This window comes from Mastigoproctus giganteus, chromosome 1, assembly GCF_048544385.1.
Source record: "Mastigoproctus giganteus isolate SK-2022 chromosome 1, ASM4854438v1, whole genome shotgun sequence".
NCBI classification, from domain to species: domain Eukaryota; kingdom Metazoa; phylum Arthropoda; class Arachnida; order Uropygi; family Thelyphonidae; genus Mastigoproctus; species Mastigoproctus giganteus.
In genome coordinates, this window is record NC_143575.1 from 256,836,658 (window position 1) to 256,852,497 (window position 15,840).

Consider the following 15,840-nt stretch of genomic DNA (forward strand, 5'->3'; position numbering starts at 1 on the left):
AGCTCTCAACTCACGACTTGAGAAAACAAAAACTGTTTTCTCTTTTGCACCAAATTAAAATAACTGGCTTACTACATTTCCTTGCTCTATCTATTCTGTTTTTTTATTTCCTTGTCTAATCTTTCATCTTCACAAGAGTGTCTCTTGGTATACAGCATTATTAACTTGTTCTGTGTTTTAGTTATTTAGTCTACAGTCAAGTTTTCCCTATATCTCAGCTTTCATAACTTTTTTTTTTTTTGTAACTAATTTTCATGCCAAATCATATATAATGTTTAATTCAGAGACTTGAAGATCTTAAAGTGCTATTTAACATCACAGTATCATCTGCATTTAATAATGATCCAAATTTTATCTCTCACAAAAACTTTGCAAAGCAACTTGCATTCCTTTATTAAATTGGATGAAATTTATAAAAAGAAATGGAAATTATGGTGCCTCACTTCATGTTTAATCTTAAACCATTTTCCAGTGCTTCAATTACCACTGCAGATTTTCCATTTTTATACAAACTTTTAATCTTCCTTTAAAGATTATCTTTGATTTCATATTTTTGAAAAATACGAATGAACACAGTTCTAGATGCTTATGCTCTTTAAAGGTCAACAAATCTTAAATACAGGTCCTTATTTTCCCATTAAAATTTTGCCTGGATCAAATATTTGATCCTTGCAGCGCATATTTTTTTTTTTATGAAACCTGACTCTTATTCCCCATGTTTGGTATATATTTTCATTGATTTTTGCCTGGCACAGTAGGTCATACAGTGCAAGGAAGCCACAGAATTTTGCTATACCAGCAAAAAAAAAAAAAAAACTACCCTCTCCTATCTTTTATCTCTTCCTGGTAGGCACTGATCCAGCAGACTTCTAAGTTTTCCAAAACTGTCAGCCTCAAATATCCATATAGGCAGCCTATTCTGATGATTATCAACTCACTAGCTAAAGAAGAGCTTTCTACAATCCATAATTCTTCACCCTTAGTTTGAATTTTTGCCTTCTGGTTCTATCATAATTTAATTATGTAAAAATTTACCCATTAATTCATTTTGCTTACCCCTCACAGAATTTTATAAACCTTAATTAGATTCTCTTTAAGACACCTGGTTACTAAGCTCTGTAGCCTGCATATTTGAAGTCTTTCCCTCTGTGGGTTCTGCTAAGCCAGTCTCACCAGGTGTTTTAGCTATCTTTGGACCTCCCCCCCAGAATTTTAATGTGTTTTTTAGGTGAGGCCTTCATACTTGAACACAGTATTCCAGGTGACTAAATTCCTTATACAGTGGAATTATATCTATCTCACCCCCTCTCTCTTCAAGTTTAATAAATCATTAACAGGGCATTGTCAGCCCTCCTGTTTTCAGCAGAGTTTCATATATGCCTGTATCATAATTCACTAATTCCTTTCTGTACTTTTATCAATAAAGCCTAAACCAATTTATAAGTGTTTTTATGAAGTTTGTTATTTTGTTTTTTCTTTCATCTTTGCAGCATTAAAGTTTAGTTGCCACTTATTTGACTACACTTGAAGCCTTTCAACATTGTCCAGATGTGACATTGCTTAATAAAGGCCATTAACCACTCTCCTGGTCTTCACCTCATCTGAAAATTTTGACATGCCCTATGTCCTTTCATCAATGTCATTTAAGGAAATTAGAAACAGGAATGGTGTAAATGCCATTCCCAAAAGTATTCCCACTCTGACGAGTAATCATTAATTACAACCATTATCCATCGAAAGATATTACCTGTGATCAGGGTTTCCTCTAAGTTGTGCATCTGTGCAGTGGTTTTCGAAGTGCCATGTTCAGCTACATTCTGGAATGCACCTAGGTTCTAGCCTGCTAGGGACCCCTTGTAAAGATTTAGTGCATTTTTTAAAATACAAAATAGCGGAATAAAAATTATGCTTTATATCTGTTAGGAACTGTATGTACAAGAAAACTTTGAAGAAGCACAGTGCAAACAAGCCAAAGAAATTATTTTTTGGGAAAAATTGCCTTTTGACCCTCACTGATTAAGAGATCCTGTTGTCATACTGTTATTAAGGGATGCATGGGAGGAGTATAAGGATTATTTTCTGATTGTTCACTCTGCAATTTATAGATCTTGTTAAAACTGTTAAGAAATGGTTTTCTTAAAGCTAATTTTATATTTTTAAAATTTATTTAATCTAATTGTTATAATTATCTGTTATTAAATTGTTGTTTTCCAATTCACTTTTAAAAATTGCATGTATTTATTATTATTAATGATTATAATTGCTAATTATTTTCATATCCAAATAAACAAATCTAAATAAAGTCCAAATAAATGATATCAAAATTTTTCCCTTTACAAAGTCATGCTAAGTTAGCATTAATAGAGGCATACGATGCAAGAAAGCAAGTTTATGCAGCATCTGCCAAAAAAAAAAAAAAAAAAAAACCTCCCATTTCACCCCTCCTTCCCTTAGTTCCCTTAACATTTTTGCTTCTGACTTTTCTGATGACCTTTTTGATCTGGAATTGATTCAATTTGGATTGAAAAGGGCAGAGGCATATTTTGGGCTTTCTTCTCACTATGACAGAATTAATCAGCCTGCAATAAAGGTTGCTTGATAAAAATATCTGGTTTTTCTTTTGTCAAAGTGGAGAAAAATTCTAAAAGGTAGGCTGGTTTCCCCTCGAAGTGGATTAAAAATTTGAAGTGCATAGTTGCACAAGAAAGCAGTGAAAGTGTTAAGAGAGCCATTCCTATCTAGCCCTGTATTTCATTCTTAATTATTGCTTCTATGATCTTCATAACAGACATGGATTGGCTGTGAGCATTTTCAAATCATACTTTGCTGACCAATGAAGTTTCAGTCCTAAAAGTTGCCATTTATCTTTAATTTGCCAATTACTATTAAAGTCACTATCATATTGCAAAATTTGATAGGCGAGTGAAAGGTAGTTTTCCAAATACAGTTATTTTATTCAGTTTTTGCTAATGGCATATGTTATGACTTATTATTTAATTGAAACTACAAGGCACAAATGAAAATTTTTCAATACTATAGAAAATATTGGGCACAATCATGACAATTTTAGGTTCCATAGTGGCCAGATATTTATTGCACCCAATTGTAAAGACTATATTATTAGCCTTAGAACAATTAAGGCTGAAAAAGATAATTGGCAGACAGTTAGTTACATATAACACAAGAACTATTGTCTACTGTAACAACAAATTATATACCAGTTTCTGTATTCACTGTGGAATTGTCATCAAAAAGTCACAGCTGGTAGTAATTTAAAACAAAACTACTAAATAGTAGTTTTGTACAAAACTACTATGATGTAGTCACAAAAGAACTGGATGCAGGGAATAACTTTGATATTATATATTTGGATCTTAGAAAGGCTTTTGATACTGTTGCACATGGAAGACTGCTGCACAAATTGGAGCAGTGTGGCATTGGAGGCAAATTGCTGCTATGGATAAGGGGATGGTTGAGTGGCAGAAGACAGAGTGGTAATCAATGGACACTGCTCAACGTGGACTAATGTTATTAGTGGAGTTCCTCAGGGTTCAGTGTTGGGTCCGTTGTTGTTTTCGGTGTTTATGAATGATATTGATGATGGGATATCAAGTTTAATGTCCAAGTTTGCAGATGATACAAAGGTTGGCAGGGTTGTTAAGGACGCTACTGACGCTATGCTGCTGCAACAGGATCTGGAAAGGTTGAACAGATGGGCTGAGAGGTGGCAAATGAAGTTTAACATTGACAAATGTAAAGTACTACATATGGGAAACAGTAACCCCAGAGCAACGTATCAACTCTGCGGTACTACACTGACAGTGGTGAAGAATGAAAAGGACCTGGGGGTAATTGTGCAGGCAGATATGAAGTTCTCTGAGCAGTGCAGACGAGCTGCAAGAGTAGCTCATGGTGTCTTGTCAATGATATACAGGAATTTTTCTAGCAGGGATAAGGAGGTGATTATTCCCTTGTATAAGGCAATGGTTAGGCCACATCTTGAGTACTGTATACAGGTCTGGAGGCCTCATTTCAAGAAGGATGTAGAGCTGCTGGAACGGGTACAGAGAAGGGCAACAAGATTAGTGAATGGAACAAAGGGTTGCTCTTACGAAGAAAGGCTTAAGTTTTGCAAATTACAGAGTCTGGAGACTAGGCACCGGCAAGGTGATCTGGTAGAGGTGTATAAGGCTTTGAATGGTTTGAGCATGCTCAATGCCAATGGGATTCTTCATCTTGCTCAGAATAATCACCTCAGAGGGCATAAATTCAAATTGAGGAAGGATGGATGTCGGATAGATGTGCGGAAATTTGCCTTTGGCCAGCAGGTGGTTGGTTAGTGGAACCGACTTCCATCACTTGTTGTTGAAGTTGATAGCCTAAACAAATTTAAGGCTCAACTGGACAGGTATTTCGAACGAACGGAGGGGTGAAATGGGAGTGGGTTTTTTTTTTTTTTTTTTTTTTTGGCTGATGCTGCATAAGCTTGCTTTCTTGCATCATATGCCTCTACTAATGCTAATGCTAAACCGATTAGTCTTATTAGTTTATATTTAAGATTGTTTTAAACAAGTAGAACAGGGATTTTTAGCATTTTTCCATGTAATTTTAGTTATGAAGTTAAAAATATATTTTAGACAAATTTAGTGTAACATTTTTGCATAAATTGTTTATGTAATTTATTTCAGATTTATTTTAAAAAAGCCAACTTAATGTTTAACAACAGGGAAAAAAATAAAATTCTCTCTTTCATAGTGGAAGATGGCTGTAATCAATAAATGGAACATGCACACTGAACTTTCTTATCCATTACACAATCTGTTGCTAAACTGGTTAAAGTAATAATTGTTGAGATATGTTGCCATGCATGATACTCACATGGCCAATTTGAAAAACTTGTAACTTGGGCTGAAGTGGTTAAAGATAATTTTGCACTTAAAATTAATTTAGTTCTGGTTAATATCATAAACTTGATTCTTCATTTCACCTTTGAAATGATATATAGCTTATATTTGTAGATGCAAAATTAGAGGCTAAGCTTATGGACAAATACATATTCAAGATTGATTTTCATAATGTGCAATAGATTATCCACATGTACAAAGCCTGATTTGACAGGATTCCACAGTGAATTCATAAATGGTGCCATGTAACTTGCTCTTTAGCTACTGAATAGTTGCTGATTATTATATAATTAACTGAATGTCATTTGGTTAAATATAACTTGTGTTATTTACATTGTAAATCTTTTTTTCATTCTTGCTTTTAAGCATCCATGTAATGTTCTCCCAACACATTCATGGTCTTCTTTTTTAAGATATCATTTAAGTGATTAAGAAATATATTAAATTAAAATAATTGTACTTTTATATACGTAAGCTTAGTTAACTTCCATATTTTTAAAGATTAATTTATATACTTAATTTTCACTTATTTAACATGCATTATTAATGAATTTTAACTTTACAGACTTAGCAGCCCAAATAATAGCAGTGCCAATAGTTAATGCTGCCTCTCCAACAAAAATGTCTCCTTTCAAAATGGAGCCTGCTATTCTACCAAAGACAATGCACTTATCTAGTTCCCCTGTGGTAAGATGTTTTATCATATTGAATATAGATTAAGATGATTGATTATACTGAATTTTCAGATTGAGATTGTGTTCTGTTTTACATTTTTGAGTGCAGTAAAGGCAGAATGTGGATTATTTAGCAGAATATATGTAGTCAAGTCAACCAACTCAAGCAATCTCGGAACACCCCAGTTCTTGAAATTTTCTAAATTTGTGTGACCATATACAGGCAACTCTTGGTTTACGAAGGAGTTCCGTTCCAAGACATTGTTCGTTATAAGTTTTGTGTATCTTGCATTCCTGAGCTTTTATGATATGTATTGTATAGTTAGCAGCCATTTTAAAGCATTAAAACCATGTACTAAACATCGAATGGTCTACACAATACATTTTGAAGTGAAAATTCTTTAGGCGCACCCCAGGCAGTTTTCGCATGGGAGTAATTTGTGTTCGTGAATTGACAAAAAAAACGCAACGAAAATGCGACCATTGCCATAAGTAAACACATTACAGGCGCTATGAACAGCCAACTATTGCACTAGGCCAAATACCCTGCAGTTCTTGTGTGAATACCGAAGCTAAGTACATTAGGCATGGTCAGTAATTGGGAGGGGTGGCAACCTGGGAATACTATGTGCTTTGCCTGACTTTTTTTTTTGGTAACCTTTGGAAAATATTCTTTCGATTTTCACGTATCATTTAATTTTGTTAATTGATAAGGTAATAAAGTGTTAATCTTTACTTTTATAGCCTTTGGATAATGTTCCTCTTATTTTCACTTATTAGAATTGCCGTTAATAGAATAAAAATTCAATTCGCAAACTTTATCACAATGACTGGAGCTTACCACATATCGTACAGTGAACGATATTTTGTTATGGAGTGTCCATTGTAAAGTGATTTGATCATATAGAGAACCAATCGTAAAATGGTTGGGGATACACTGTAGTGAGCATTGTAAGGTGCATAGTGCACATACATGTGCAACGCATCCATAGATTGACAAAAATCACCAAGAAAATGCGACACAAATTGATTCATCCCCCGACCATTGTACCACTCCATACCAGGTACGAGCGACGCATGACCCAATCAGTAACCCTACTGATTGTGTCATGCTATTTCTTTTGTCATTCTCCACTGTATTTAATAAAAAATTTATAATTCAACATGTCGAAGACTAATAGTTAGTGTTGTAAGGCATGTTGAGCACGTATACGTGCAATGCGACCACCAAAACCACCTCCATTGAGAACAAAGGAGAGATCTAAGCTATTTTGACAGTGGAAGAAATTACAGCGTGTGATGGAGTTGAACAAATAAGCCAGATAAGGGCCATCCACATCTTTAGAGCCTTACATCTCCCCAGAAATTTTAGAAGTAAATTTGGAAGGAGTCATGGAAGTTGATACCGCAAATGAAAATGATGAAAATGAAATCAAAGCCCAGTCATAAAAGGAAAGCAAAGATGCCAAAACCGACTGCCAGAAGTACTCCATCAAATGTTCAACATGTAGTGGGCGTAAGCAACAGGATTTTAAGAAACACCGAAGCATCCACATACAGTTTAAATGTAAATTCCTAGATAATTTTGGTTCAACCTGTTTTGTGTGATCGGCTTTGGTTCGAGAATGATGTGTAGATTGTAGCAGCTCGAGATCACGCTCTTCTTCAAACAGCATTTCCAAATGAGGATGTAAGTCAAATGTCGGCCTGAAACAGCTGTCATGGCTCTCTCAAGAACAAAGTGATTCTGGCTCTATCAAAGTCAAATGGTTTTAAATATCATCTGATGCCACAGCACTTGCCGAAATTAGATTTGGTAATGGAACGTCTCATATCTCCGAGGCTCCGATTCGTGCAGATTCCATTGCCTGCTGCATTCAGACAGTCAATACAGGATTCTCGGTCAAGTGATAAATGTCCTCCTAAGGAAGTTTCACTTAACTTCCTCTATGCATGCTCAGTGCGCACAATTTTTTTTATTTTATTTTATTATAATGTATGTACATAACATAAAATAAGAAAAGAATAAAAAAAAACAAAATATTGTACTTTTTAATTTTAATTAAAAACAGTTACAAAATAGAAATAAAGAAAATGAGTACTAACATAATATATATACTGTACATACATATGTATTCAACTTTTACTGCCGACCGGGCTAGCCGAGTGGGTAAAGTATCTGCCCGGCAACCCAAAGGTCGCGGGTTCGATTCCCGCCTCGGGCTTGGATCAAAGTACTGCAAAAACCTTGAGAGGTGCAATATGGCCACAGAAGCCGATGCGCCAACAACTACCAAATCAAAAAAAAAAAAAAATCAACTTTTACTCTTCAATGTCTTCATCAGAGTTCAATGTTTTCCACATAAGTGACACTAGGTACAGATGAGGTAGATGCAAGAGTGTCCGATAATGGAGAAACAGCTGGGTTTTCCATTTTTTAAAGTGTTTTTATAGAAGATTGCACAGTAAGTTTCTTTATCTTCAAAAATCTCACTGTAGCATGCTAGACAGTCATAAATGCCTCTTTTCACTTTTGCAATTCTTTCCATATTTGTGTCGTCTTCTTTAAAGATTGCCAACCCCTCAGAAATTGATTTAAAAGCTGCAGCCATTTTCTGCCTTGTAAAATGTTCTGGGAGGCTGTGGAATATCAGGTTCTTCTGTTACTTCAGAATTTAGATGTGTCTATTTCAGTTATTTCATCGGTTGCTAATTCCTCAAAATGCAAGTCCAAAAGCTCCCTCACATGTCATGTCAAGGTCCATTTTATTCCCCAGTTCAACAATTTCTTCAGTCACAGGTTCTACTGGCTCATCAAAATCACTTAAATTATTCACAAACTGTGGACACAAGCTTTTCCACACACCACTTAAGTTTGTTTCCTTCACATCCCCCTAGGCACCAGCAACATTTTGCAATGCATTATAAATGTTGTTTGCCTTAGTTTTATTAACCAAGACCAGTTCAGTATAATTATCAAATAATAATTTTCTGATAATTATAAAATTTATATTAAATTTTTTAAAAGTTTATTTAAATCTTACAGTTATGTTCACTATATGTTTCGCATTTTGTTTTCTAAGGAACTCTGTCTATTGGCGACTTTAAGAAATTTTGAATGAATTGTGATGTTTGTTATAGTGAATGTTTGTAAACCGGGAGTTGCCTGTAATCTGCTGGTTATTAGCAATGAGTTGCAAATCTCATTGACATGGCTAATCAGAAGTGGAGAGGGGAGGGGATGCATTAGAACTCTTTGGCCTTGGATGGGCCTTAAGCCAGATTCCCCTCAATTTGTGCATTTGCACAGAAAATAATCTAGAAAAGCAATTGTTAAATAAAAATTAATTGTAGTAAATTTCTGTTTTAAAATTTTCTGCTCCTATTTTTGTTTTCTTGTATCTTCATTTTTTTATTATGGCATTGTACCTCAAAAAGTGGAAGTGGCCAGAGGACCAATTTTCTAATTCTTGGTTGATTTCCAGAATAGCCTATTCCTATAAACATAGCTGGAAAATGGGTGGTACCTGACTTGGGAGGTTCAATATTTGGTAATGTGATTATTTTTCTACAGACCAGGAAATTTGTAAACTATATTAAGATATAGTTTACAAATTAGATATGTAGGAAAAAAAAGTGCTAAGTGTAAAAGCACTATAAGCTGGAACATTTTGATAGAGGTTTTACTGTTTATAGTTATTCTTAATAATAACAGTGAAATCAATAATAATTATAACAACAGTAAACTAATATTGAACTGTTAATAAGAAATTTCGGGACAGCTGTTTTAATCTTCATGATTAACTATAAAAGATAGTGTCAAGTGCACTAGGGGTTCACCCAACTCTGCAACAACAAAAGATATGTGGAGTCTCCTTTTGTTTTATTATTATTATTTTTAAAAGACACTGAAGTCAACTGGCCCAATTGTACAAACCGTCGCTTGTGGCTGTGGGATATATATATACTGTGTTTCTTAATGCTCATCTTTTACTACTTATATATATATATATGTATATATGTGCCATTTAATTCTCCAGTTATGGGATTATGAAGTTGCAGCGTGAGATAATATGCCAGCTCTCCTGGCCATCTTACCTGAAATGCCTGTGATACTGTGGTAGCAAGAGCCATAAACCCTGTTGCAGAGTGAAAACTGACAATAGCAAGTGAACTATAAACAAAAAAAAAAAAAAAATTTATGTGGACAAAGGTTTTTACAAGGAATTTGACTGGATTGACTAACACCATTATTACGTTAAAAATTTTTCAGTGTAAAAGTTTATGAATCCAACAGTAAGTATTTAGTTAGGAATATAAAAGTTCATAAATTTTAACAATCTTTATTATCTGTTATAAATTCAAGATATTATGCTTTTTTATATTTTTATTACTGTATTTTTTAGAACTACTGTATAGCTCTCTATATAGATTAGAATGAAACAAAGGATGTTCAGTAATGCAGCCTAATTATCTTTTTGGTAGTTTAATATAACCACCAGGTAAAATCATCTTTGGATTTCCCAGACCACCTTCTCAAAACATTTGTACAATATAATGCACAAAGAGAAGCACTGCCATTCTCACAGAGCTTTAATTAATAAACTGTGACATGCCAAGAGGGTCTTAAGGTATTTCAAACCACAAAGGATGAAACGTGACTATCTTACAGCTTTTTTGTTAGATTTTAGCATTAGTAATGATAAATGATGCAGGAAAGCAAGCTTAAACTGCATCAGTTAAAAAATAAAAAAAAATATGGACTAAGCTGCCAGTGCATCATAAAAAATTAAACCAGCCAACCGATCCGTCTTCAGTTTGAATTTATGCCCCTTTGTGTGTAGTCTGAGCAAGGGAAAAGATTCCATTAGCATTGAGCATACTCAGTCTGTTCAAAGCCTTAACACTTTCATTGCTGGCTTTTCTGACCCAGAATTGAAAACCACAAGATTGAGTCAATCTGGATTGGAAAGGGCATAAACATATTTGGGCTTTCTTCTTACTATGACTGAATTACTATGGCGAAGTTTGCTTGACAAAAAAAATTTTTTTTTTCTGTCAAAGTGGAATAAAAAGTTCTAAAAGTAGGGTGGTTTTTCCTCCAAGTGGATTTACATCTGAAGCCACATATATGCATTCAGGAAGCAGTAAATGTGTTGTTAAACACCTCAGCTAGATCTCCTTGTGAGTATCGGCAAGGATATCTGAGCGTTTAAGTTTTCTGTTTGTAGAGCTGAAGCCTTTTCCTGGTAAGTGCTGATCTTAATAATCACTGATCTTGTTCTTCTCTGCACCCATTCACACAAGTCTCCATCCTGCCTAAAATGAAGATTCCAGACCTGTATCCATTATCAACATGTGGCTTAACCATTGTCTTATACAATGAGATAAGCACTTCCTTATTGCTGCTAGCAAAATTCCTATATATAATTGACAAAACTCCATGAACTGTCATGGCAGCCTGTCTGCACTGTGTAGAGAATTTCATACCAGACTACACAGTTACCTCCAGGTTTTTATTATTTTTTCCCCCATTCTTCACTGCCCTGGAATTATTGCTACCCATATGCAGTATCTTACATTTGTCAATGTTCAACTTCATTTGACATTTCTCACCCAATTTGCATAATTTTTCTAGATCTTGTTGCATTAGTTACCCTGATTTCTGTTGTTTAATCGCCCTGTTTACCTTCATATCATCTGCAAACTTAGACATTAAGCCCATTATGCATTCATTATTATCATTAATAAATATAGGAAACACCAATGGAACTAGCACTGAACCTGTGGAACTCCACTAATAGCTTGCAAACATATAAGCAATCGGCCAAAAAAAAAAAAACAACTGTGTTACATGACCTGTCCATCCCTTCCAATAATTTTTCTAATTCTTCCTTGAATTTATTCAAACTACCCACTTCCAAAACAACAGATGGATGTTTGTTCGAACAAACAACCACCTGCTGGCTGAAAGCAAACTTCCTCATCTATCCTGCAACTGCCTTCCTCAATTTGAATTTATGCTCTCTCATGGTAGTCTGAGGAAGAGATAGAATGCTATCACCATGGAGTTTGCTCATTTCTTTTTGACGCCTTAAACACCTCAGTCAGATCGCCTTGCAGGTGCCTAGTGTTCTAATGCTGCAATTTTCAGAACTTTTCTTGGTACGACACCCTTTACTTCACTTTTATCTTCTTTCACCCAGCCATACCTTTATCTGTAGCAATAACCTGTCCTTAATGCCACTCTGCTCCAATTTGTGTACCAGTCTTTTGTGTGACAGTATTAAAAGATTTTCTGAAATCTTAAGTATATGATGTCAAAATTTATTTTTTTGCATTTATTTCCTTTGTTACTGCACCATAGTTTCTAGTCAGATTGGTCTGGTAATATCATCCCTTAACAAATACATGCCATAACTGCATTATTACTTCATCTCTGCCTAGATGGTCCTGCATTACTTCTTTAACCAGCAACTCCATTATTTTCCCTGATTCAGAAGTCAGGGTAACGAGTCTGTAATTGTTCACGTCTCCCATTGTGAATTAGAGATACATTTTCAGTCTCCAGTTCATAGAGACTTCTGAATCCAAGGATGCTCTCATAATCATGAAATGGAGAAGTTTGGTAAAACTCGAGCAGTTGCTTTTGAAAGGGTTAGTTGAGTGGGGACGGCAGAGAGTGGTAATAAATGGACACTGTTCTACGTGGACTAATGTTATAAGTGATTACCCCAGGGTCCAATGCTGGTCCCATTGTCGTTTTGTGTATTTATTAATGATATCGATGAAGGTATATCAGGCTTAATGTTCAAGTTTGCAGATGATACAAAGATTGTCAAGGCTGTTAATGATAGTAAAGACAGTATGATACTGCAATAGGATCTAGAAAAGTTAGGTAGATGGGCTGAGAAGTGGCAACTGAAGTTTAATATTGACGATGCAATGTACTGCATATGGGTAGCAGTAACCCAAGAGAAACGTACCAACTGTATGGTACTACACTCAGGAAGGTGGAGAATGAAAAAGACCTCGGGGTAATTGTGTGGTCGGATATGAAGTTCTATGAGCAGTGCAGACGGGCTGCCAGAGCAGCTCATGGAGTTTTGTCAATGATATATAGGAACTTTGCTAGCAGAGACAAGGTGATTATACCTTTTTATAAGGCAATGGTCAGGCCACACCTTGAGTTCTGCGTACAGGTCTGGAAGCCTCATTTTAGGAAGGATGCAGAGTTGCTAGAACGAGTACAGAGAAGGGCAACAAGATTGGTGAGAGGAACAAAGGGGTTCTCTTACCAGGAGAGGCTTAAGTTCTGCAAGTTGAAGCATCTGGAGACTAGGCACCTGCAAGGTGATCTGATTGAGGTGTACAAGACCTTGAATGGTTTGAGCAGGCTCAGTGTTGATGGGATACTTCCATTTGCTGAGATTAAGAACCTGAGGGGGCATAGATTCAAACTGAGGAAAGACAGTTGTAGAATAGATGTGCGGTAGTTTTACTTTAACCAGCGGGTAGTTGATTGCTGAAACAGACTTCCATCTGTTGTTGTGGAAGTTGATAGCCTTAAATAAATTTAAGGCTGAACTAGATAAACATTTGGAGTGACCAGATGGGTGAAATGGGAAGGTTTTTTTTTTTTTTGCTGATGCTCTATAAGCTTGCTTTCTTGCATCATATGCCTCAACTAATGCTAATGCTATTTCTGAGTTTTTTGATCATGTTTACTATAAGTCTTCTAAATAAGTTGCCATCTTTTTTTAGCCTGACTGATCCCTCTCATTGATTATAGATTGCTTTTTGTCTTCTGACTTCTGCTAATGCTGGTGTTTTGCAAGGTTCAGTTTTTCATCCACTCTTTTCCTCTTGTATATTAATGACCTTCCACTAACTGAAAATCCTATCAAGTTTTGCTGATTATAGACTACATTCCACCTTCTAATTTCTTGTTTTTTTTTTTTAAATTAATATCCAGCACAATAACCAGGTGAGAGGAGTTTGCAATAAATCATTAATACAACCATTAATCGTATTTAGCAGTCATGGGCTTGAATGACAGTCCACTTAAGGATGTTGTTGTTGTTATTTGGTTTTTAGGAGCATTAGCAACGAAGGCCATATTGCTCCGGGGATATGCGGTGGTCATTTCCTGACTTTTCCACATCCTTCGTATTTGGTGGGCACGGGCTCGAACCCCGGTCTAATCAAGAAGCATGTGCTACGCACTACTGCTCTTGCCCACCTGGCTACGGAGGTGCCTCCACTTAAGGAGCATGTGCTACTGCACTCTCACTTCTGATTGCTCAGCTTTTACGAAACCTTGTCCTGCACAAACAGCTTTGATTTCTCAGATATCCTCCAACAAATTTTTAAATGTCAATCTCCATGTAATTCTTCTGTAGGACAAAGAAATGGTTAACTTTAATCGTCCCCTAAAACTCAGTCCTGTCTTATTTCTTGCAAAAAATAGTCTACTGCTTCATTTGCTCATCTTCAGTCACACTCATGCTTCTACACAAGAGCACATCTCTAAGAATTACCTTAACTTTATGGGGTCGTGCTTCTTATCAAAAGTGGCACATGATGTTAAACAAACATGACCTGTCGCTTTGTTGGATAAATATAGGTCTGTGCTCAAAATGTTCTGTGAGTTAGGTCACAATGTGTATATGTCTGCAGTTTTGCCCAGATATGATGGGAGGGATTATATTGGATTAACTTTGGCTTAACTCAAGGTTTCAGGGACTGCAAGGCTTTTGGAGGAAATATTTATCAGCATGATCCACATGTGTAGGAAGATGGAATTTGTTTTGTAGAGATGGTATTCATTTGAACAAAGGTGGTGCAAGGTTTTTTGCCAGTTATGGGTTCAGGGAAATTTAGGGGAAAGCAGGGTAATATAAACACTTTTTTGTTGATGATATGGTTCAAAGTAATGCTTGCACAGAGCTCAAGAATTGTTGTTTGTTGTGACAACAAACAATGTTGGCAAGATGTTTTGAGCGTGGCAATGTTTCAAATGAGTGGAAAGTTTCCCCTAGGGGAAACAGCCTAAATAACTTCACAGGGTGTGTTAGGGTGGTAAACTGTAGAAAAATACTTAATCGTAACTGTGACTACACTGATGTCAGGAATGCTATTAACAAAATGGGTAAATCCAAACTCCTGGTTAGGACAATTAACGCTGACGTAAAAGGGCTAACTGAAATGTGGTTTCACTCGGAAATTGGAGATGATGAGGTTCGCTGTGATATGTACAATGTATTTAGAAGGGGTAAGGAAGGTGGGGGAGGTTATGGGGTCATGCTTCTTATCAAAAGTGGCCTAAACATAGTTTTTGCTGACTCAGTTATGCCTGCCAGCATAGAATCTGTGTGGCATGGATTAGTTGGAAGCAAAAGTATAATGAGATTGGGATTGTATTTAAAGACCAGAAGATTGTGAAGAGTATGATAAGTCTGTACATTCAGATGGAACGGGTGAGAAAGTGTCTTATTATGGGTGATTTTAATTTGCCTCTAATTGATAGGAATAGGTGGGAGGGTAAACTCACCATGGGGAATAAGATTTTTAAATAAACTAAATCTTTATTATTTGTATCAGTGTGTTAGAGAAAATACTGGGGATAAGAATATTCTAGACTATATCATTATTCACAAATCAGATGTTATCACAGGGCTTACGGTACCAATCATTGGCAGGTAGTGATCATGCAGTTAGCATTAGCATTAGTTGAGGCATATGATGCAAGAAAGCAAGCTTATATAGCATTAGCCAAAAAAAAAAAAAAAACCTTTTCCATTTCACCCATGTGGTCACTCTAAATGTTTGTCTAGTTCAGCCTTCAATTTATTTAAGTTATCAACTTCCACAACAACAGATGGAAGTCTGTTCCAGCAATAAACTGCCCGCTGGCTAAAGGCAAACTTCCACACATCTGTTCTACAACTGTCTTTCCTCGATTTGAACCTATGCTCCGCCTCAGGTTCTTAACCTGAGCAAGCAGATGTATCCCATCAGCATTGAGCCTGCTCAAACCATTCAAGGTTTGAGCAGGCTCAATGCCTTGTACACCTCAATCAGATCACCTCGCAGGTGTCTAGTCTTCATATGCTACAACTTACAGAACTTAAGCCTTTCTTCATAAGCACACCCGTTTGTTCCTCCCACCAATCTTGTTGCCCTTCTCTGTACTCCTTCTAGCAACTCCACATCCTTCCTAAAATGAAGCCTCCAGACCTGTACACAGTAGTCAAGATGTG

General features: G+C 36.0%; 1 protein-coding gene across 3 annotated transcripts in view; it reads left to right on the forward strand.

Annotated features, from left to right (window-relative positions):
- The window catches only part of Dp (transcription factor Dp), a 185,624-nt gene that overhangs the window by 82,638 nt on the left and 87,146 nt on the right, over positions 1–15,840 (forward strand). For all 3 annotated transcript variants that reach the window (XR_016547671.1, XM_090385809.1, XM_090385814.1), the window contains one exon: positions 5,470–5,591. Coding sequence is in view for 2 of the 3 variants with exons in the window: in XM_090385809.1 (XP_090241935.1) it covers positions 5,470–5,591 (122 nt within the window). In the remaining variant the exon portion in view is untranslated. The remainder of the gene's footprint in view (positions 1–5,469; positions 5,592–15,840) is intronic.